We start from the raw sequence: 23,627 nt of genomic DNA on the forward strand, positions 1-23,627 counted from the left end.
AGAATAACCAGCACAGTGGCTTTTCACTCACAAGTTACTCAAACACCAATTTGCTACAAATGTTTGTGTGCAAGAGACCACAACAGGAAGTATAAACATGGTCATGAGAAAAACGATGACAAATTCATAAAATAAAGTGGTTCAGGGCAATGCAGTCACAAAGAGCAAAGGCCAACAGCTTCAAGTGTCTTTCCTGGTCAAGAATTTGGATAGGCTTGTTCTTACTACAAGGGGAGAAGAGGGAGGAAGGGGGGGAATTTTACCCAGGATTACTCTAACTTGAAAGTTTGCACCACAGAGAGAACAGTGGAATAGTAAACGACTCAAAGAGGGCACTTTAAAAATTTTGGGCAAAGAAAACCTTGGAATACAACAAGTAAAATGTGTTTCTAGAAACATACAATACACATTCTGTATAACATCTACCATTATCAGGCAAAGAATTTTTAGGAATGACATACCACAAACCAATACTAAACAGAAGTAAACGAGAAACAAGCTCCATTTTTCTGAACACCATGTAAATTCTGTTTTCATGTGTTGCAGAGAGATGCAGAGTCATTGTGTTTCAAGCTCTAAGTTTCAAGCTACGTGTAGTTTTCCCAGAGCAGGAGTCCTTCCCACTCTGACAACTTTGCAGCAAGTTTACACCTGCTTGCCAGTCAAAGAGATATCAATTTTGCAGTAGTTAGTGAAAGACTTATTTTAGCAAAAGTGGTAGCGACAGCTGGTGGTTCTCTTTTATTATTCTTCACAAAGGTATGTTTCCTATAATGCACAAATATTTTTTAAAATTTTACATTACAGCATATTGACATTTCCTTAAATAGAGAAACAGTTTTGATGACTATCTGCTTTCAAATCTGTCATACCAACACATCCTTCAGTCAAATAGCTGTATCTGCAAAGTATCTCTGTTGCTAAGGGATACTGAAAATAAACCCCTTCACAGGTCCACCAAAAAGAAAAGCATCTAAAAGCAAAAGGCACACATTCACCTGACAATTTCTTCCACAAACTCAGCACCAGAAGCTTTAGAGGTCCCACAACCTCAAAAATGAGGTGCAAGTCCTCACGCCCAAATGATTACCATTTACCAGTAGGTTGCCAAAAATATTTAAGCATCTATTCCAACATAGGTTAGACCCAGAAACATTTTAAATTTGGTTGTAAGGCCCTATTTTACCTAGTTTAGTACTTTAAAGTGTGACACAGCAAATTTACTACACTACACAGAACATAGTTCACTATCAGCACACGATTTTCCACTGTCACATTCACAGCCATTCATTTCAAGCAAGAATTGATACACACTTGTTTGACAGCCATTTCCACGGTACTGGCTAGGTCAGGGAAGAACTTTGGTCAAGTAAGGAAGATAATATAAAGAAAGCACTCAATATTCAGTTTTAACCTCAGCGACCTGCACGCCCATATAATTATGAGGCTGCCAACAAGAGCCTATGACCTCTCTCCCTTGTCTAAGAGCGGCCCTACTAGCCAAACCCGTGAGCCGACATAAAGCGAGTAACTCATGCAGAATAATCCTGGGGAGCAGACCCTGGACACTGCCAGCCGCAGAGCCCCCCGCTTTCCCGATGCTGCCCGAAAAAACACCGGGATGGGGTGACACGGTGCAAACAGGCTGTGTTTACACTGGGTAAACACACGGGGCATTCCCCACCTCATCCCGGCCTTTCGGGGCAGGCACACGGACGAGGTGAGGGGCACGCGAGGAGCCACCGCGTCCGTCCCTTCCCAGCCCCGGCCGGCCGGAGCCGCCCCGCTGGGCGGGCGGAGGTGCCCGCTCCCCTCCTCCCGCCGCCTCGGCCCCGCTCGCTGCCCTGCCGTGTCCCCGGGCCGCGGGGAGCCCGAGCCCGCCCCGCCCCGCCGCTGCCCGTACCTGCGCGGGCGGCGCCGCCCGCTGATCCCCGGGGAGGCGCTGGCTCATCCTCCCTGCGAGCGCCAGCGGGACACGGGCGCAGCCCCCGGACCCGCGGCCGCTCCGCCGCCCGGCACCGCCCCCTCGGCCCGGGGAGGGCGGGGATTGCCAGCGCGCAGAATCGGCGCCCGTCGGGCCCCCGGGGTCAGCATCGCCGTCACTGCTGATTCTGCTTCCCGCGGTCCGCCCGGCGCGGGTCCGGCCCCGCTCCCGCCCTCCCGGAGGGGCGCGGCTTCCCCGAGGCCCGGGAGGGGCCCGTGCCGGGCGCCCTCGCTGCGAGGGCGGGTTGAGGGCCCAGGGGGAGGTAGGACAGCCCCGCGCTTCAGAACGGGGTGGAGGCGGTTTCCCAGGTAAAGGAGGCAGAGTGAAGCCGGGGACATCGCGGCATCCTTCGGCTTCGGGCTAAACTCCGGCGCGCCTAAATTCCAGGCGCTGCGGAGGCCCGAGAGCCTGAGGGTTTTACCTGCGGAGAAAACGCAGGTGTCGGGCTGAGCACGGAGCTCCTGGGTACTGCCAGCCGAGGTGCTGAGGCCAGTCTGGGGTCCACTTAACACACTGCGAATGCAACTTCCACCAAAACGTGTCAAGTCAAGGGGTGGATTTTTTTTTTTCTTTCCCTAAGGAAAATGCCCGCTGGTCCGCTTACGTGCGAGGCTAACGAGCCCGCAGGGCGCCGTGCCCTGTGGCACTCGGACTGAGGAGGCGCGAGGCTCTTTGCCCATAGGTGCCACTAAGGCGCGCTTTGGAGTCGGGAACGGAGGAGCCACAGGTGCAGCCCGACCCTCCCCGGTAAGCGCTGCGCTCAGCCCCGCCGCGGCACGCTTGCCCCCGGAGCCCCGCCCCGGGGCTGTCCTGGGGCAGACACGTACCGCCGGAGCCGGGCTGGACGGCGCTGTGGGTCGCGGCTCGTTGCTGAAACACTCGTGGCTGTTTTGGGGGGGGTTTCCCCCAAAAACGCTGACGCCCGCGCGCGCCCCGCCCGTCACGTGACCGCGGCCGCGCGTTACCAGGGTGAAGTGCCGCTAACGCGGGCAGGGCCGCGGCCCCGCCCCGGTGCGGGCTCGCCCAATAGGTGCCGAACTGCGGGGCGGGGCCGCCAATAAGGGCGGATGGGGGCGTGGCCTTGCCGGGCGCGAGGCCAGGTTGGGCAGTCGCGGCCGCGGCGGGCAGGTATGGCGGGGTGGGGCCCCGGGCGCGGGGAAAGCAGAGGCGGGGTGGGGCCGGGCCGGGCTGCCCTGCCCCGCTGGGAGCCGGGCAGGTACCGGGTGGCCTCTTCCAGCCGCCCTGGGGCTGGCTATTCCTAGCCGAGCCTCTCGCCCCGGTGCTGGGCTTGCTCTGGCTGTGCGGGGGCGGCGGCCTGGCGGGGCCCGCTGCGGAGCGCGGCCCATCCCGGCCCGGGCCTGGCCGTGCGCTCCGGTCGGGCGGGCTGCCTCGGGTGTGACTTGCGCCGCTCTCCTGCGTGTCCGATAAACTGACTTGCTGCCCTGGGCTTGAAAAGACACCGCCCTGTCAGCGCTGATGCCCTTCCTCTGGACGCCTGTTTTTCCCTTGCCACATGTGAAAATAAGCCATCTAACTCATGGAAGATGATACACCCCTTTGACTGAACTGTGACAATCGCCCAAAGGCTGGGTACTGCCCATTTGTAGTGGCACGGAGCAGAGCAGCATGCAGAGGCAGCCCTAAGCTACGCCTAATGCAGCTGTTTCAACTGTAGAGCAACTCTGGTTATTTCATAAAGTAGAGTAGGAAGAGAACTTCAGCAGAGTCATGCACAGTTCAAGTTGTATCCCACCTGCTATGCTTTTACTGTTGCCTGAAAGAGAATATTGAAGTTAATACCAAGACCTTCTTATGTTTAGAAGTGCAACTTCGTATTAAACTATCTTTATGTGCTGTTAGAAAATAAAAAAACAACCTTACCAAAACACTGCAGGCCTGTAATTTTAACTTTTTACTTTCCTGGTAGTTATGCTTAGCCTTAGTAAGCTTTGCATCTCCTCTTTTGCAGAAGAGATTACTTTAGATCTCTCTTGTTTTGTCTTGCTATGCTTATCAGGCTTATTCATTTTGGTCTCCTTTCATAGTATAGATCCTGTTAAGCAGCATCCGTGTCTAGTACATGGTAATTCTATTTTAAAAAAACCCTCAAATTGAGGAGAGACCCTGATTGTGAGACCTGTGGTGTGTGTGAAGTTTGACTCTAAGCTACTAGGATCTCCTGTTGGAAGGAAGCTGGCTACAGGAAAGCAGAAATGCTATTAGTTCTTGCAAGTGAGGCTTAAGTGAAGAACATCCTAGGACACTTTTGTCTTTTTCAGCTTATAGAAACTTTCTCGGGTTATGGAAGCTCTTTTTCTTTAAAAAATATAATCTTTTAGTCTTCTGTGAATTTGCTTGGATATTTGTCACTTTGGTCTTTGTTTTGCCCTTTCACTGTGCTGTTCTGACGCTTCTATATATTGCCATAGCTTCTGCTTGCAGCTCCCTAGTGTCCTGTTTTTACCAAAGTATTTGAAGTTGAACAAAGTTGAACTAAACATTTTTAATCAGGTGCTATAGCTCTATGATGTTTTTGTGCCAGTTGAATCAGAAGCCTTGGCACTGATTGCACTGGTTTATTTTAAGACAAAACAGATCCTTTTTAGTCAAAATGAAGGATGGAACAGGGTTTTAGTTATGCAGCCCTTGTTGGCCCAAATGAGCCAACTGTACCAAAACAGAGTTGAGACTAAGAGTAGATGATTTAGAGAAAATCAACTGAAGAGACAAATGGACCAACCTTTTGAGTTAGAGAAAAATACCATGATCAGGTTAAATCACTAAGTACTCCTAATTAAATATGCTCATGGCTTTTTTGTGTTTGCTGGTTTGTTTTTCCAGTACTCAAGTAAGGATGCCTTAGGAGGAGAACTATGGATAAATATATCAAAGTACGGAAGATTGGAGAAGGATCCTTTGGGAAAGCAATACTTGTCAGAGCTAAAGAAAATGGCCAGCAGTATGTCATTAAAGAAATAAACATCTCTAAGGCAAGCAATTGGTATTAATAAATTCCTGAGCCGTTCTTTTTGTACTTCTGTTCTCACAAATCATTATTTTCCTTCTGAAGATGTCACATAAGGAGAGAGAAGAATCAAGGAGAGAAGTTGCTGTTTTGGCTAACATGAAACACCCAAATATTGTCCTGTATAGGGAGTCATTTGAAGGTAAGGTGAACTAATACTGTAAAACCTGAAGTAACGTGAGTGACTCTGTGCACTTCTTACTGCACATAGTCTAAAAGTCAGGGAGTTTTCTCTCTTTCATTGGTATTTTTCATACCTTTATTACTTACTTCAGTTATTTTCCATATTTTTTTCAGAATCCCCATCCACGTTTAAAAATAATTTTCCTGAATTTGTAATTCAGGAAAAAGGGGAACAAATAAACAAATATTCATGACTATACCTTATATAGTATTGGTTTTGGTTGATACTTAAATGAAAGATATTCTCTTGTTTCTCCAGAGCATAAGTCTCCTTGAATATACCCTAGCAACTGGAATGCTTGTGTAGGTTAAATTTGTGTAGGTTAAATTACAGTCTAAATTTGGATATTGATAACTTAGCAAGAGCAGTTTTATGTCCAAGTCTGTTGTCTTAGAATGTAGTCTTCAGTAACTGCAACCATATAATTGCTTTCAGAGCTGGGAAAATAGATGGGGCTGTTTACTTCATCAGGCAATGAAGGAAGGAGAAATATAATTCTACATTGTCTTCACAGTGAATGTCTTGGGAAATGGGCACAACAGAAAAAAGATTCCAAAAGCCTAATGTAAAAGTTAAATATTATTAAAAGCCCCTAAATATTATTTCAACTGCTATTTAGAGATTTTGGTCTCTTCTTTCCTTCCTTTCTGCTGACTTTCTTATGTCTTTTGCCTAGGGCTTTCACTTTGTCTTTTCATTAAATTAGATTTTTGTGACATAATCATATTACACAGCCACACTTCAGGTTTATAAATACACACTGCTTTCTTCCTTGTGGTAGAGGGCTGTTCTTTAAGACTGCTTTTTTCTTACAAGGTAGATCCTGTAATCCATAATACACAAGAATTTGTGTTGCATCTTTATTGCCAGAACACGTTGACTTTGAATACATTGAATATAAAGTTCACAGAAGAAAATTATTTCTGCAATAGATGTGCAAGAAATCTAGACTCTTAGAATCATCTTTTAAAATTACACTAATTAAAGATGATAATAAAATACCCAAACAGAGAAACTTTAAGAGTTTGATGTTTTGAAAGGCAGATTTCAGAAGCATTTTATGGGAGTGAAGTTTAAGTGACTTAGATGATTCAATTTGTTTTAATTCAAAGGTTTTTAAATGTTGTGAATAACTTTTTCATAAAATAGGGGTTCTTTTTCCTTTGACCAGCATGTGACTGATTTTCTGCAGTTATTCATCTCTTCTCAAAATCATGCCTAGTATGTGAGTAGTGTAGTTCTTACGCTTTTGGTAACTTGCAGTTTGCTTCTGCCTAATCTGTATTTTCATCCGTAACTGGAAAAACCATAACTTTGAATGAAATGTATTATGTTTGTTCATACCTCCTACTGAAAACTTGCATGGGATTTTTGAAGTTTCCTGAGATTTCATTCAAAAAAGAGAAAATAATTGTTTCCATCTCTCATTGTTTGCTGGAGGTTCTCTTACTGTTCTTCAGACTGAAATAAACTGCATGTCTAGTATGAAAGCTAATGGCTGTCATGTTCTGGCAAGTCCAGGTAAAATTCCAAGAAAGAAGAAGGCAAATAGAGGCAACATAAGATCCATTTAGGGTAGGGGGATCTATAGGATGTTTGAAAAAAGTTTAAAGATTGGTTTTATATTGCGTTCATAAAATGACACCCTTAATTTCATAGTGGTTTTGAGCACCATGTTGGGACATTGGTTCAGTACATGTAATTCTTCTCCCTCCCTATCAAAATAGTCTAGTGTTACCAAAATGGAAAAATTAGGTTTTGAAACTCAAAATAATAAACATATTTTTGCTTGAAGTTTGAAAAAATAGACTAATAAATTACATCTAAAGCTGCATGTGAAAAAGTAAATTTTTTGTTGCTTTTTCTGTGACTGTGTAAAGATATTTAGAAAGTTAAGTAAAGAAGAGTCTTGCTTTTGTCTTTTTGAGTTACTTTGTCTTTTACTTTTCAGAAAATGGTTGTCTGTACATAGTGATGGATTACTGTGAAGGAGGAGATCTATTTAAAAAGATAAATGCCCAGAAAGGAATCCTGTTCTCTGAAGATCAGGTAACAGCAAACTGCTGTTGTAGTGTTTGTTGCAGGATACTTTTTCATGAATTTGAAATTATTTTGGTGCAGGTTATAGGTGTGGTTGCTTAATCTAAAAGGAGATTCTCACACAGTCATTCTTGTTGCTGTTGGTCAATGTACTATCATTAAAAAGTAAAATCAAACCAAAACACAGACAAAAAAAAAAACAACTGCACAAAGAAAAAAAAAGACAGAAAGAAATTATGGTTGGAAGTCCTGGGTATGTTACTTGAGATTTTGTCTCTATGTGTAAGATGCTTTTAGAAGTTGGATCTCTTGTGAAGTCAACCAAATCTGAGACATGAAAAATACCGAAAGACAACATGAATATCCTTAAACCTCTGAAATAATTTTTAAAGTTTTTTAAGATGTAGTGGCATAGGATTTTTGTATCATAATACTGATTTTCATGTGTCATAAGTATAAAATAATATACTTTCTGAGTATAATACTATGAAATATGGAAATATGGAGTTGGCATCATTCAAAAGTTCATTTTGCCAGTAATAAAAATTTAATCTTCTGCTGATACATTTCCAATATATTTTATTTTGCCACTAAACTGGTTATAAAGTAATTTTTAGTGAAAGAGAAGTGATGTAGCTTGGAATAAATGAGAGGATTCTAAGTACAGATTTGATTAAATTAAGTAAAAATAAACTATGTAGGATTCAGGGTGGATTTTTTGTTAGGACTTATATGTTTCTTTGTTTATAAATTGTTTCTATGCTTTTCTGTCTGTGTCCTGTAGAATCTCAGTTTACCTGGGATTGGAAAGTCTTAGTAGTATATGAAGCATTTGGGATATAATTTGTAAAACTTTTAATTTTCTAATTTGATCTCACTTTTTACAAGAAGGACTTCAAATGGAAAAGTGAAAATTGTCTTGCATTATAGTACAATTTTGTCATGTATGTACTTCTAAGTAGTGAATATAAAACTACTACTCACCTGGCAAAGTTCTTGTCATTAATCACTTCTTGAATTATGATTTTTTGCAAATTTACCCAAAAAAGGGCGTTTTTGGCTTATTCATAATCTTCAAGTTAGATGTTTGTTGCTTTTCTCATCAAAGTCTACTTTGTAAAATTTTTCTTTTAAGACACACAGAATTACTATAAGTAAAATAAGTTTCTGAGAGCATCAGTAGGCTTCCTGGGACTCTTGGTCGATTAACTGAGTGCCAGAAGACTTATATTGGCTACAGCAAAAGTGCAATATTTTAATTTGCAAGTTCCACATCTTAGGCATTTTAGCCAATCAGATCCATGTTGCATCCCTCTGCTAGGTTTATAATAGGTAATGAAAATAGTAGTCTCAAGCTTAATATCAAATTTGGGTAATAAGCATTCTTCATTAAAAGGTTTGCATTATAGAGACAGTACTATTAAGTTTTTAATTATTCTTTGGTATAAATGAAGCGGGTAAGAGGGGGAGGAGGGTAAAATCCAGTTATAATTATAAGTCTGATTTGATAATATCTCGTAAAAGGGAAGTTTTTAGATAAATGATGAAGTTGATGTTGCATTTTCTTTTATTAATAGATTCTGGATTGGTTTGTACAAATCTGTTTAGCACTAAAACACATACATGATAGAAAAATCTTGCATCGGGACATAAAGTCACAGGTATGTAGGTGGCTGTTTTTCAACTGAATTGTCTTACAAAGTGATTGCATTCAAATCTTCCTACTTTGTTTATGGAAATATTTCTAATACTGGAAACATTTCTTCAGTCTGCAGGAGATTTATGTATTTGTACAAACAGATGAGGCTGTGAGGTGAAGCTACAGGTGTTACTCATGTATTTATGTGTGGGGACAGCAAAGATTATGTTTGACAGTGTGAAGTAGTGTTTTCTCATATTAATGAAGTAGGAGTTATATAAGTCTGGTGTTCCATAGCAGTAAGTAGCAATGACTTCAGGGGGATTAAATGGTAAAAAACTTTCTTCTTCTCAAAACATGTAGAGAACAAAAAGTGTGCAATTGTATGAATATTTTAATTAACAGACTTCTTAACATTTCTATGTCAAGAATATATTTTTAACCAAAGATGGAACAATACAGCTGGGAGATTTCGGAATTGCCAGAGTTCTGAACAGGTAACTCCTTTTTGATACTGTTTTTCCTCTGACTTAATTTAAATTGCTTTGATCAAGGAAAACACAACCTGTGTGCTTCATGTGAGTTAACCAGTTAACATCTATCCTTATTTTTGTCTCAGTACTGCAGAGCTGGCACGCACTTGCATAGGAACACCGTACTATTTGTCACCTGAAATATGTCAGAACAAGCCTTACAACAATAAAAGGTATAGTAAGGATTTTATTAAACATCTTTAGTAAAAAGAAAAAAAATAAGCTCTTTTATGAATTTAAAGCTGTTCTAGTCAAATGATGGTGAGCATCTATTAGTTTGTCTCTTACCCAAGTAGGTACTGAGCTTCCCTGAAGTAGAAAGCAATGTCATGGAGAGATGACTTAGCTTAATGCTCCAAGCTCTAATCTAGTTGTGTTCTTAATTGGGGCTCTACTTTGGCCTGTCTGCACAGTGGTTGTACTGCCTTTGTTTATGCGCTACCAAAGTGAAACTCTGTTAAGGATGAAACACAGCAATTTGATTATCTGCCCATGTGATGTGCATACAGGGGGAGCTCAGCTTGCTCCAGATGCCTCACTTACACCTTTGCTGCCCTGGCAGCGGCCTGAGCCTGGTAACAGTGTTCCCAGTGTAATTAATGTAATAATTAAATGTTAGTAAGTTACCCTTCCACCATACCAAGCTGTTGCATTCGTTGCTGTGAGTGCCTTATCATCATTTCCATTAATTTCTTAAGAGATAAAAATTGCTACAATTACTTCCCTTTAATTTCTTATACATGGGGTTTATTATCCCATGGTGTTGTAACCAAATCCTGTAATGAATGAGGGTAAGTTTAGTTGCTGCTAAACAGAATAAATTGACTTTGAGAATTGTGTTTGCTGAATTAGGTGATGAGGGTTTTTTGGATTTTGTTTGTTTAATTACAAGACCTCAGGCAAATGTATATATTTAAACAAAAAAAGCCTTTGTCCGTATTTTGTCTGATTTCTATGGCTGAGATGGTTCTATATCAGAAGCCAAAATAGCATAATCTGATTTTCAGGATGGCCTTATTTTGGTTGATGAATTAGTTTGAGGATTTTTGTTTCATTGGGGTTTTGCAGGGTCAAAGAAGTCCATAGAGGGGAGCTTGTGCATAATCAAAAATCCACCCTTTTCCTCTTCAGAGATAGACTTCAGAGATACAAGTTAACTGGAAATGTTAACCTAGAACTAAGTGTTAAAATAATGTGTTCTCTTTGATTTAGTGATATCTGGGCCCTTGGTTGTGTTCTCTATGAAATGTGTACACTTAAACATGCGGTGAGTAGAAGCTTTGTGTCTATAATACAATAGTGATTTCAAACAGAATTTATTTCTGATGTCATGCAGATATATTTTAGTTGATGAAATGCTTTCATGGTAGCTGTTTGAAAGTTACCTTCAGCATTTTCATCTCCACTTTCTGTGCCAAGCAACACTTTTCATTGATGTTTTTACTGCATGCCAGTCTCTCAGCTCTGTTGGCACTTTTGTTTTTAATGGATTGTATTAGCTGAAAAAAATGTTAGGTGTTATAATAAAGGATACTAGGAATAGTGGGGGCATTTGTAGGATTTTTTGGTTGGTTGGTTTGGGGATTTTCTTGATCTTGTTGTTGTTGTTGTTTGGGATTTTTGGTTGGTTGGGTTAGGTTTTATTCCAAAAAAGCTTGAATTCATTGAAAGCTTCATTGAAAATCTGAATTTGTATTCTGCCTTTTTGCAGATGGATTAATGTATTTCTGTTTAGAACAGAAATAGTGCTTATAAAAAACTCCCAATGTGGAAGAGTTGCCTTTTTCCAGTTTTTTTTTTCTTCTAGCTATGTGTGTTATAGTTTGAAGAGTATGTCTTCATCATGCATTTTTCAGTTAGGAAGGGAAGAAAATGTTTGGGGTTTTTTCTATCCTTTCACAGATTTTTTTGTGGATTTTGTTTTGTTTGGAGCTTTTTGGTAGCTGTTTTTGTTAAAAGAAAAAGATTGTAACAACATGAAAATGGAAAGAACTATTTTCCAGGGATAAGAATTTAATTTCATTTCAAGCTTTTGTAATTTCTTCTTGCTTGATCTTTTATGTGGCAGTACTGCTGACAGTGTTTAATTTCAGGGAATTGATGTCAACAATTTGTTTTCTGTAAGCTGGGTGGTACATACTGTTTTCTTTTTATTGTACAAAGGAATTGAACAGGTGTTCTCTGTTAACTGAGCTTAAACTGAAGTCTGAGCATTCCCTTGGATTTCACCCTGAATGAGTGTGAATACCTCACATTCTCTAATTTGTAATGGGGGCTTGCTAAAAAAGGCAGAAGGCATGTTGTGGTTCAAAGCCTTTGGAAGAGGAGATCAAGCAGATAATTATGTTTTTCCTTAGTTATATATCATTGTCAGTCTAGATCTGGAGGCAAGTAATTACTTGTTAGCAACATTACGTCTCCATAGTATGAAGTACCTGTATTGTGATGTATTTTTAATTGGAATTTTAATTTGGATACTTGGCAACAGATTATTTTGAACTGCTGGTGTTGACCTTGAAAATGTGTGTGTTGCCTTGAAAATGTGTGTGTTGCCTTGAAAATGTGTGTGTTGAGGCAAAGGAAGGCGCACACTGTTAGCTTGGTTTCCTCATCATCTGTATGTGCAGCCTTGCATGAGGACAGGTGATAAGAGTAACTGTTCTGTTCCTTGTGTGATACAGTTTGAAGCTGGTAACATGAAGAACTTGGTCCTGAAGATAATCTCTGGGCCTTTTCCTCCTGTTTCTATGCATTACTCCTACGACCTACGTAATCTGCTGTCCCAGCTATTTAAAAGGAATCCCAGGAATAGACCATCAGTAAACTCCATATTGGAGAAAAACTTTTTAGCCAAACGGGTTGAAAAATTTCTCACACCAGAGGTATGGAGTCAGTTTTAATTCTAACTTTGCTAATAAAAACATCATAGGACTTTCCTTTTTCTTTATCTTAGTGTTAGTATATTACATGGAAAACTAGAGTAGTAGTTTTCCCTAGAATAGTTTTCTTATAGACAGGATCAGTTGAGGAAAAACTAGTTTTACAATGGACTGTAAAGAAAAGTCTCAAATTATTAAGTGTTTTGTAGTTTCCATAAGTAAATCCAAAGTGACATTTTCTGAAGTGCTTTGTTTTGTGTGTTTTTCTATTGCATGAGGAATCACTACTGAGATGATTTGTTTAGATATGTATCTTTTAATAAAATGCTGCTGTCAATTATTTCAGCATTGTTGCTGTATAGAATCCCTTCAATCCGTTTTTTGTTTGTAATTTGGAATGGCCTGAGGGCCTGTTGTGGAGAAATTGAGGTGAACTTTGGCAACTACTCAGAAATCTGAAATTAATTATGCATAAAAATTGTATTGATGTTCACATTAACTTTTTTCCTAGATTCTTAGCTAGTTCATAAATGAGATAACACGTGCCACCCATAAGTCAGACTAAATTGCTTTTTAAAATTTCTTGAGTAATTATGCCAAAAATGTTTGAAAATACTCCAGCTCCATATTGGTAATACTAGAGTCTAGTAATACCAGATTCAGTGCATAAAGTTGAGTATTTATTTTTGTGTAATTTACAGTGAATGCTCTTAGTTAGATGCTTACTGCTAATGGCACACTTGTCTGAAAATGAGTTATTCCTAGCTTTGGTCACAAGTACTGTTGACTAATTCTTCCACTCATTTAGCTTATTGCAGAAGAATTCAGTCACAAAATTTTCCACAAGTTTGGACCACATGCTTCACCAGGTAAGTTGATGTCTACACTACTTTTCCTTTCAGCTCTGTCCAGATAGTGTATGTAGTTTTATTCTTTTATGAGGGTTTTTTTGTGTGCTCTCATACCTGACTGTAGGATTTTCAGGAAAAAAAGAGAGAAGAAGGAATTTTCTTCCCTCCCCCAGGGAGCTGGACATATGTTGGATACAAATGATGCAAATACAAGCTATGGGTCTGTAATTTAAGGAGACAGTGTAGACTGCAAATAATGGAACTAATTCATATGCTATGATTGTATGACTTATTTTTATCCCTTAGTAATGAAAAATGGCTAATGAGAAGTATGATTTCTTCCAAAAAAATGTGGGATGCTTCATTAGAGATTCCAAGATAAAGCCCTGGCTTCAGTCTAATTCAGTAAAATTTCTGCTAGTGTTAACAAAGATTAATTCTGTCAAAGATGGTGTTACTTCATTTTACTGCATTAGTTTGCCTTTTTTTTCCCCTAGATTTCCTTCCCAGGTATTTTATTTCTGTGTAATTATCTGATGCCCTGGCAAGGGCTTTGGTATCTTTTGATAGTGTTGCTGACCTCCTATTCTGTGGTAAGAGAGCCCTGCTAACCCAGAATCAAATCCACAATATTGGTATATGTTCAGGAACTCTATGGGGAAAGCAATATCCCTGAAGGCCATTGAAGCTCTTTTAGAACTCATCTTCTATGAGTGACATTAGCATTCCAGGTTTCAGTTCAGCATTGTTAGTGGGGAAGAGCCTGTCTCTCCATTCCATTCGCAGCCCTCTTCCCTGTGTACATGAGCACTCTGCAGTTAAGCAAGGCAGCTGAGTGAAGTGTCTGTTATACAGCTTGAAGGATTAAGAAGTAAAAGCACAGGAATTGTTTTCTTCTATTTCTTATCAAACATTAAACTTAGACAAGCTAATACATCAGTTTATGTGAACAAAGTGTTAGTAATTTGTTACAGGTTCAGGAGGATGCCCATGCACACCAAACCTGAGACCCAGCTGTGAGTGCAGAGCAAGTTTGCTTTATTGCTAGCAGTAGCAAATAATACATACCAACCCCTGGTTCCTGCAAAGCCACTGGGCAGGCAAAGGACATGGAGAGAGCATGGTGCTCATGCAGGGGGCCAGGCAGGCAGTGCACCTTCAGGGCATCCCCTGGATCCACAGTGTGCATCCAGTCCTTGTCACCCCTCCATCCCAGACCCACAGCTCCAGGCTTCTCCTCAGGAGTGGAATTTTTCCAGCTACACCAGAGTGGCTCGTGATCCCACCTCCATGCTAGCAACAGCTCCATTGTGCATTGCTCCTCTCTCACAGATTAAGTTCCCACTGATGGACCAATGCATTGTTTCTCATTCAAGGGTCAAGTTTCCCCCAGTTACACAGTAAAGTTTTCCTCATTGTCTTGTGGATGTGCACAAGTGCAGACCAAATATGGCAGGGCCTCAGACACAACTTTGGTCCCTGACACATGGTTCACCCGTTTTTCTCTAGTTTTGCTTTCTAAGACTTTGGGAAAGAGAAATACCATACACTGGCCAGCCTGGGTAGCTCAAAACCAGGGGATTTTCATTGTAGGGTTTTTCTTCTTTTCAGCTCAAAGACCAGTTCAAGAACCAACACTGACTTCAGTTGCACCAGCTCAGAAAATTACCAAACCTGCTGCAAAATATGGAGTGCCTTTAACTATCAGGAAGTCTTGTGGTGCACCTAAAAAGCCTAATGAGAAGAAGCCATTGACTAAAATTAGACAGGTAAGAAGCTAAGTTAGTTAAATTGGCCTGTTTTGTTCATACCTTATTCAAATACTGTGCCTTCCTTTTCAAAATGTCTTGGTATGTGGACATGCCTCATGCACCTGCAGAGAAAGTAGAACTAGTAGTTTAAATGCTTGGCTTGCTTCATTATTGATTGTTTGTTTAGTTGGTTGTAATGTAATTTTTTCAAACTCCTATTTAGGCTTGGGTTTTAATTCCAAGGCTGAATTACATTTGTGTGTTTTCGTTTGCTTTGTTGGTGTTAACCACTCAAAGGAGTATTGGAAGCCTGTCAGGTATACCAAGATCATTGACACTGGAACCTTTGCATCTTTTTTTCTTTGTTCCAAAATAATTTCAATTTTTTTTAAAAATAGGCAAACTTTTTCTAGCCATTTTACAAAGTGTTATTAGGCAGAGAAACTGTGTCATTGAAAGAGAAGTTTCCCAGATGTAATTTCATGATCTAATGAGAAAGTTTTCTGTATACTATCACAGAGTACTTCTAATCTTTCTGTTGTCTTCTTTGTATTCCTGATTACATCAAACTTTTATTTTTTCTCTTTAATCCATTAATTGCTTCATAGTCAGGAATTGTTTTTGCTACAGCTAGTTTTGAGCTATGCCAGACAACTAGAACCAAGAGGCTGCTGCTTCAGCAAGAGAACTAGTTGAGATTTTCTTTGAATAAGTAACATGGTTGTTGTAGTGGGGTTTATTTTGGTTGTTTTGGTTTTTTTTCCCCTTCTCCCATGGCACTCCAGGGAACATAGCACTAAGACCTCTATCCATCTGTGGAAGTTGTTGGTGGGTAGAAAATTGTCCTGGAGATACAAATTATCTGTGAAGTTCAACAGTTATCAGAGGTTTGGAGAGAAGCTCATTGATCACACAAGCCTTGTTGGCTCTTGAGACACAGATTGAAAAAGCAAGAAAGGGAGAGTGCAGACTTCTTGTGTGCCCTTATGAAATCACAAGGTTTATGTGTTTTAAGGCTTGGTTGCAAAGCCATCTATGGATCTTGGACATGGGTTTCACCAGCCAGCACTTACCCAACTTACCCTGAGACTTAATGTGGCAGGGGAGAGACTGAGGAAATATCCTTTTCCCACTCCCATGGAAGGAGTCAGTAATGCTATTTTAGAACAGTCTTTCTGTGAGCTGTACCTAGTGATGATACCCCCTTAAGATGCAGGATAGAAACAGTGCCTACAAATTACAATATAAATTTTCTTCTCTGAGTCTAAGCTTGCAGCTCTTAGCTGGCTTCTCAGAGGAGTGTGTAACAATTGTCTCCTTTAATTAGTAATACTACATTAACATTATATTGTTACAAGTCTCTAAAGGTTTCCAACATCTGCAATACTTGATTTTAAATTATCCATTTGACAGGATTGCATATTGTCAAAAGAAAGAGCTTCACAGCTCTGTGTCTTCTAGTATGGTCAGAAAAAAAGGCTTTAAAAGTAATGATGGCTTTTTTGAGAAGATTGGAGTAAACAGCACATTTTGTTAACTATAGCTGCCTCTTTAACAGGTATTCAGTGGTGACTGTGTTGTCATAGGTAACAAGAAACTTTGTTAAGAGTTGGAACCAAGTGAAGTATCAAGCAAAAGACCCCCAGGACGACCATCTAAAAAAGAGAATCTTAATATCTAGGCCCCCTCAAAGAGTTTCTATAAAGAAAGTATTGTAATGAAGAGTGATACTACCAGAGAAGAAAAATGAAGACAAAGAAGATTTAAAAATCATTGCCTTCAGGTTTTGAAGAACTTTTAGTACAGGATGAACAAGTACCCCCATATCTTAGCAGTGCTTTTCACTTCAAACCTCCTGAATATCAAGTATTTTAAACCCCATTTAGTGCACACTCAGTTGTGAATTAAGAATATGTTTTCTGATAGAATTTTTCTCTCATTCTGGCATCATGCTGTCTGATTCGAAGTTTCACCTTTTATGCAGGCATTTCCAACCCCATTGATGAAAATTATTCCAGTAGAAAAAAGGAGCAAAAATGTTTGGAGTATCATGAAATCATCTGTTTTCAAACTGAGCAAAAGCCAAGTCCACAGAAAGAATGACAAAATACAATTTTCAAACCTTTCCTCCTCATCTTTTTTTGCCAAACATTATATAGCAGCGATTTCTTTTTTTTTTTTTTAATCTTCATGGACAGAAATTGGATCAATAACCCATCTTGACAGAGTAATGGCTCAGTAATAAATACCAAATTATATGCTTATTTTTCAGGAACCTTCAAAAAAGAAAAGGTTAGAATTGCCTGAAAAAGAAAAGCGCCAGAGAGAGCAGGTAGACAAGAGTCTTCAGATTTTTCTTTATTCCCCCATAGAAATTTTCATGAAATACCTTGTGGTGTGGTGTGTAAGAACATGCAGTAGTTTCATTTCCCAGTTCCTTAACGTGTTTAATCCTTACACATTGCAGATCAGTTTACCGAAGGCAGATGAAATGAGAAGACTGGAAAAAGAAAGGGTAAAATATGTTTCAAATGTGTTAAGAGTGAAGTTCAATTTTTACTTAGTGGTTCCTTGAATTTTGTTTTCCTGTATTGTTTTCTCCTTCAGATGGAACGAATAAACAGAGCCAGGGAACAAGGATGGAGGAATGTGCTTGGTTCAGGTGGAAGTGGTGTTAAGGTTGGCAGCAGATGCAGAAATGTGGTGCAGTGTGCTCCCCCCCCACCTTTGATTGTGTGAAATGGTCTTCTCTTTTCAGAAGGATTTGCTCTTGGAGGTCAACTCTTGAGGCTGTCCATTATAAATTTGTGGATAATTTGAGATAGACTGTAACAGATCCTCCCTGGCCTTTTGGAGATTACATGCAATTTTCATTTTTAATGTTTCTAAATTTCTGAATCTCTTCTCTTTCTGCTAGTAATGGTTTTCATGCACCACTTTCTTATTTCTATACCTGCTTTTGCTACTTTTCCTGTGCTGAGTGTATGCATGAGCAGCTTCTTTCACATTCAAGTTTGTTCTTAATTTTTTTTTTCACAGGTTTTCATATTATAGTAATGGACCTCTTTCCCAGTATTAAATACTTGTTTCTAAACATTCCTTGTAATTTAGCAACATAAGTGTTTCTATATATCAATAAGGTGTTCAGGAGGGGGGTAAAAATTTCTGAGTAAATCTAATTATTTTTAATGCAGTGTGCTGTTTAGCCATTCACTTTGTACATAATTTAATCTGATTCCCATGACTGTTTCCTTTTCCCTATTTGGGCATGTCATAGTTTTGTGGAAACGTAACTGTCCTGGAAAGTAATGTCATCAATTTAGTTGATTATCAGGGTCTGGGTATCAGACAGAGCCAGTATAGGAATTTAAGTAGTATGATGGTAAGTCTGTCTGACAATAGAAAGTGAATTGAAACACAGGGATTTGTTGTGGTGAAAATTCTGGGCGTAAACATCTTCAGTAGGGTTTTTGTAAGCAAGCTTTGAGCAATAAAGTCAAAATGGATAGAGGTTTTATTACTATTCTCTGTACAAAAATGAGGAATACACAAACACCAACCAGGTTTCAGTAGCTGCCTACTAAATATTTCCTTTCAAAATAGATATCACCTTTGGATGTGTGCCACACATCATTATAAATAAAGCTTAAATATAAACACAAACTTAAGCATACCAGACTTTAAAAACTACAAAGTGCTGATTTAATGGAAAAATAAAAGGAAAAAATGTAATTTGCTTCCTATGTTGTCCTCCTCTCCTTCAAGATCAAGCTGGCAGGCACCAGTACAAGCTCCCATACAAACAACATGGCACGCATGCATCCTCACACAGAGCTGCGTGTGTTCCTGATCAGGTGTTTCTGATTAACTCACAGTTTTACTGTGAGTGTATGAGCTGTTCTGTTGTAGCTCCAGATGCCTTGTTAGCTGTATTCTCAATTATCTAGGGAAACTGAGGCCAGTGATTGTGTTTGTTTTCACCAAGTGTCACTGGTGTAAAACGTCTTGGTAGGTGGAAAAGTCATTGAGATATCTTCTTCAAATTGGGTAGTTGAGTGTAAATCATACTGCAGGCTGCTAGTTTGTCATCATTTCAGGTTTCCATATACTATTATAATATTCTTGACTTAATTATCTTTTTCCTTTCTCCAGCATGCAAGGACTATATCCAGCAACTCCCTGACAGTGCCGTTGAATAGCATTGTTCAAGCTTTCCAATAACACAAGCCAAACAGCCTCTTACAAAGGCACAACAGTCATGCACTGCATGATTCTGCCCTCTTTTATTTTTGGTCTGATTGCTGGCACCTGTTTCTGAGGAAAAGTAGAGACAAACGTGGCAAGTGTTTGGCTTTGGTTTGTGGTTCTAGCAAGTGCTGTAACTTTTCTCTAGACTGTTCATATAACATATAATTTGCCTGGAGAATGATGATCATTATCTAGAATTTCTTTAGATTTTGGAAACTGAACTCTAATAATGATACATGAAACCTTGAATAGTGTCTAAAGTTAAGACTTTTCCGTCTATTTGTAGAAATCATAGTTTTGTATAGTTACTTTTATTCAGACCAACAGTCTACCTGCATATTTGTTTGAATGCCTAGAAAATCCTTGATGTAGTACTCTCATCTGGATTATGGGGAGCCATTGATGGTACTGAACAACTGAAACTCAGAATGTGAGATAAATTCCATTGTCAGATACAGTGTCTTCAAGAACTTCTAAACAGGCTGTCTTAAACCTGTCACATCTGTACTCACCTTCTGAATTTATATTAAATACTTCAGACCACTCTGGAAGGTAGATTGACACTGTAGGTGAAACAAATTCCACAGATTTACTACCATGGGCTGTTTGACTGCTTCCCCCAGGCATAAAGGAAACATTTTTATGCATGTGCTGACAACCTTAACCTTGTTTTGCCAGTTTCACATTTTCTGCATCCATCCTTGGCTATTACTGTACACTGCTGCTTGAAACATTATTTTTTTCATTATTTTCACTTGAAATTTCTGCAGGAATTCTAATGCTTTGAGAATGACAGGTCTAATTTGCACAGAGCAGTGCCTTGTGGTAGGTGTTCCCCTGATCTGAGCTTTAGTAGAGAAGCATCTCAAGTCTAGTGATGGAAATAAAGTGACAGGCTGGGTGGCAGTGGGGGTTCTCAGATAAATCTGCACATAGTGCCATTCAGCAAACTTAAAACTGTGCTCAACTGTTTCCAGCTTCATGAAAAAGAATGTGTGTTTGACTATAAGTCACTTGTTACTACTTCAGTTGGAATGTATCCCTTTTTTTTGCTAAAAGTTTGATTTTGGCCATGTAATATTACCTATCTCTGTTTACACTTCAACAATCACTTTCAGTGACTTCCAAACTGTGTGAGAGATGACTCATGTATAACTGTACTATTTTTAAAGGAAGCTAAAGTGGTGTTTTATTCTGGACTCCTAATAAAAAAAATAAAAATTATCTGTCTTGTAATTTGTTAAAATAGGAGCATGCCAGGGATAAAACTAGGGCCAATTTATAATTGTTGCAGAATATGTTAGTATTATTACTTTGCTGAAGAGGTAAAAATTGGAAGAGCCTACTAAAAGCAGGATTTGTGATTTCCACCCTACCCCTTTTGGTTTCCAGGCACCATATTATGTCGGTGGAGGTGGTGTTGGTCCTTTTCCTGTGTCTTCCAGAGGACGCTACGAACACTATCATGCTATTTTTGACCAGATGCAACAGCAAAGGGAAAATGTCTTCCGAATAGCTGAAGAGAGGGAAGCCAAGTTGAGAGCTAAACTACAAGACCGAGGAGTTGTTGAAAGGTATGGCTACCTTCCATTAGAAGCTACATGTGTTCTGCTTTAGATGAAAGTAATGAAAGTTACTGTACATATTTATCTACAGAGGAATTCCACCTGGAACACGTCCAGGAGTTCCTAAGGGACCTGCAGGTCATCACCATTTACCCGATGTTGGTGCAGTTAGGAAAAAAGTGAAAAGATTGAAGGAGGTGTCTAAACAAGCCAATACAAACAGGTTGGACTATGATAATCTGTCAATCTGTCCCTCCATGTTAGATTCTTGTTCTGTGTCTGGTTTCATTTAGTAGTTGAGCATGTCTCAGAATCACTTCTATTCATTGGTATTGTGCTGTCTGTTTGTGTGTTAGACCCTCACAGACCACAATTCTTTTAGAGCCAATGGAGATCTTGGCTTTTCCAATAATGGAAAAAATAGTTTACTAAGCAATTGTACCTAAAGTAGATTTCAGACAAAATTGGTGGCTTCATGTGGTTGCAGATAACAACATAAGCCTCCTCCTTTGCTTTGTTCATGGTTTGACTTTTTGTGTTACCTGACAAGATGCTTCTTTCTTCCATCATCTTATTCTTCCTGCCTTCTGTGCACCTGAGTGTCTGTAGTATTGCAAAGCATCTAGATTGATCCCAGAATTCTTGGTGGAAAACTTCTAGGAGCTTTCTTCATTGCAATGTGAATGCCAGGGGTTGTAATGGTGTACAACCTCTAATTTGGTGTTCAAATAGTGAGTTAGAAGACCTGAGTCTAATTACTGTAAATAGGATATTTTTATATATAAAAAGATTGTAAGCAAGTACTGATTTTCTTTTTAATGTTTTCACTCTTTCAAATAGCTTCTTAAAAAATTATTTGCTCTCCTTTAGATCTCATAATATTGCCCAAGGAACTCTGTCTGCAGCTGTGACTAGGAAATGGGAAAATACCATTTTCTTGGAAATTTAGTACTGTGAACATTACTAACTGACTTTCCTAGAGGCACAGATTTTCTCCTTTATTATTTAAACTTCTGCAGAGCCAATCATGTGTTCCATGAAGGAAGAAATAAAAGAAGTTAATGTGAGAAAAAGGAAGTGGCCAAAGAAACCATTTATTCTTGTAAACTAAATTAATTCAATTTTATGTTCTAATATAATATGTATTTGCAATTATAGGTTTTTTTGCTATTTTAAAATTTGCAGCAATAACATCGTGCTTAACATTGATATTACATTTCTGAAAGGTCTGAGGTATATTTTATATTCCCTATAGTAGGTTGGACTGTAGTGAGATAATTAAAATTCTACCTGGTACAACCCAGTACTGGAAGGCATCTTTTGCCAGCAGTAGTTAAATGTATTTCCTCCTCTATTTATTCTCAGTGCTTTGCACAGTCCCCAACTCTTGCCTAGATTAGGAAGCAGTTTGACTCATACATTTGAAAATATTAGATTATATTTGTCTGTACCTGGATTAACTGTTTTAAATGCTTTAAAATGGAGAGAAACGATAGCAGAGTGCTGCAAATAATAAATAACACAGACTGGGAAGAGAAAACAATTCAGCATTTCTCAAATACATGAATTTGGAAGCACTCAATGAAAACACTGTCCCAGAAGTTTCAAAATAGGTAGAGATTTGATTTTTTTTCTCTTTATAGACTGGATTACTGTTAGCTGTAAATGGAGGTGCTATTTCTTAGCATCTTAAATGCGTTAAGAATTTTTATGTTACTGAGAAGCAATTTTATTATCATAGCCAGCCTAGCTGTATTTCCATCCTGGACTTAATTCTTCCTGCTGAAGGCAAGTGATCATGATGTTCCGCTCAAAGAAAGAATTTAAATAACAAGAACTTTGTTAAAGGTAGTCAATTTAGGACACATATTGAAGAAGATGAGAAATCTTCAAGTTGAAGTCTTTCATTGTACTACAACTTTTGTAAAGCTAAATATATTCAGTGTCAACAGTGTCTCAGGTAGAAGTGAAGCCCAGAAGAAATCTAGTTGAAATGTTTTATGAAAATTAGTTGCTCATCTTTGGAGTAAGAAAAACCATTTTTATAAAATTGTGAGATAGGACATTCCTGTGAATTTAGTTTGAGACAAATAGGACTGTCTTGGGTATTTTTGGAAAGACCTCTCCTCCAACACTGTAAGGTTCATGATGTGTGGCAGACTTCAGCTGCATGACAGGGCTTTACTCAGATTTCATATCCACCAATTGAGTTCATATGTAGTTAAAAGGTAGAGTAAAAATCTTTTGGTGAATCAGGTATGTGTACACAAGGATTGACAAGTGTTTGTTTCTTTACCAGTAACATCTGTGTGGATTGTCTTGCCTTTTTAGAACAGTGTTTGTTTTATTGTGTCAAAGTGGTTTTATCTCTGCCTTCCTTTTAACGAATTGTAGCATCTGGAAAAAAATTCATTTCCTTTTTGATTGAGGGGTGAAGGGTCAAAATAATAAAATGGGAGTATTTTAATTAGTGTGCTAATTATTTATGAATTACTAGAGCTTCCTGTATTTCAAAAGGATTCTTTTTTTAAGTGCCTCAGTCTAATGGGTATTGCTGTCAGCATATTCCAGTTTCTTCCTGACTGTTGCCAAACCCCCAATTGTCCTCAGTTAAAGGAGGTTCAGGGAACCTTGCAAAGGCCTCATCATTCTACCAGTTGTAGAATATCTTAAACCATTTCTCAGTGTTTTGGTTTTATTTTTGTACTTAACTTCTCTGGGTCTACTTCTAATGAATTTGTCAGAATCTGGTTTCTCTGTGATATTATAAATGTACTCAGACAGTTGCAGGATGCTCAGTTATGGTAAACTAAATGTCTTCCCAAGCAGGTCCCTGCCCTGGGGTGAAACTTGTTAAAAAACAATCATCTTGTTATGACTAATTCTAGGGTAGGAAAATTCCTTCATGGACCCTTCGAAAACAAACAA

At 39.2% G+C, this 23,627-nt stretch overlaps 2 protein-coding genes across 18 annotated transcripts in view; one reads left to right on the forward strand and one right to left on the reverse strand.

The window, feature by feature from the left end:
• The window catches only part of CLCN3 (chloride voltage-gated channel 3), a 59,559-nt gene extending 57,533 nt beyond the window's left edge, over positions 1 to 2,026 (reverse strand). For both annotated transcript variants that reach the window (XM_064710666.1, XM_064710664.1), the window contains exon 1: positions 1,904 to 2,026. The gene's annotated coding sequence lies outside the window, so the exon portion shown is untranslated. The remainder of the gene's footprint in view (positions 1 to 1,903) is intronic.
• A 41-nt stretch (positions 2,027 to 2,067) lies between these two features.
• NEK1 (NIMA related kinase 1) overlaps positions 2,068 to 23,627 on the forward strand; it is a 41,317-nt gene continuing 19,757 nt past the window's right edge. For 2 of the 16 annotated variants that reach the window (XM_064710671.1, XM_064710680.1), the window contains exons 1-17: positions 2,101 to 2,292; positions 2,565 to 2,731; positions 4,826 to 4,974; positions 5,055 to 5,151; positions 7,145 to 7,242; positions 8,811 to 8,894; positions 9,302 to 9,369; positions 9,492 to 9,578; positions 10,618 to 10,672; positions 12,087 to 12,287; positions 13,093 to 13,153; positions 14,747 to 14,904; positions 17,159 to 17,218; positions 17,354 to 17,401; positions 17,494 to 17,565; positions 20,527 to 20,708; positions 20,791 to 20,922. In XM_064710671.1, the coding sequence (XP_064566741.1) occupies positions 4,858 to 4,974; positions 5,055 to 5,151; positions 7,145 to 7,242; positions 8,811 to 8,894; positions 9,302 to 9,369; positions 9,492 to 9,578; positions 10,618 to 10,672; positions 12,087 to 12,287; positions 13,093 to 13,153; positions 14,747 to 14,904; positions 17,159 to 17,218; positions 17,354 to 17,401; positions 17,494 to 17,565; positions 20,527 to 20,708; positions 20,791 to 20,922 (1,520 nt within the window). In that variant the 5' untranslated portion in view covers positions 2,101 to 2,292; positions 2,565 to 2,731; positions 4,826 to 4,857. The other 14 variants (XM_064710682.1, XM_064710684.1, XM_064710686.1 and 11 more) reach the window with 12 other exon arrangements.

This window comes from Zonotrichia leucophrys, chromosome 4 (genome assembly GCF_028769735.1).
Source record: "Zonotrichia leucophrys gambelii isolate GWCS_2022_RI chromosome 4, RI_Zleu_2.0, whole genome shotgun sequence".
NCBI classification, from domain to species: Eukaryota; Metazoa; Chordata; class Aves; order Passeriformes; family Passerellidae; genus Zonotrichia; species Zonotrichia leucophrys.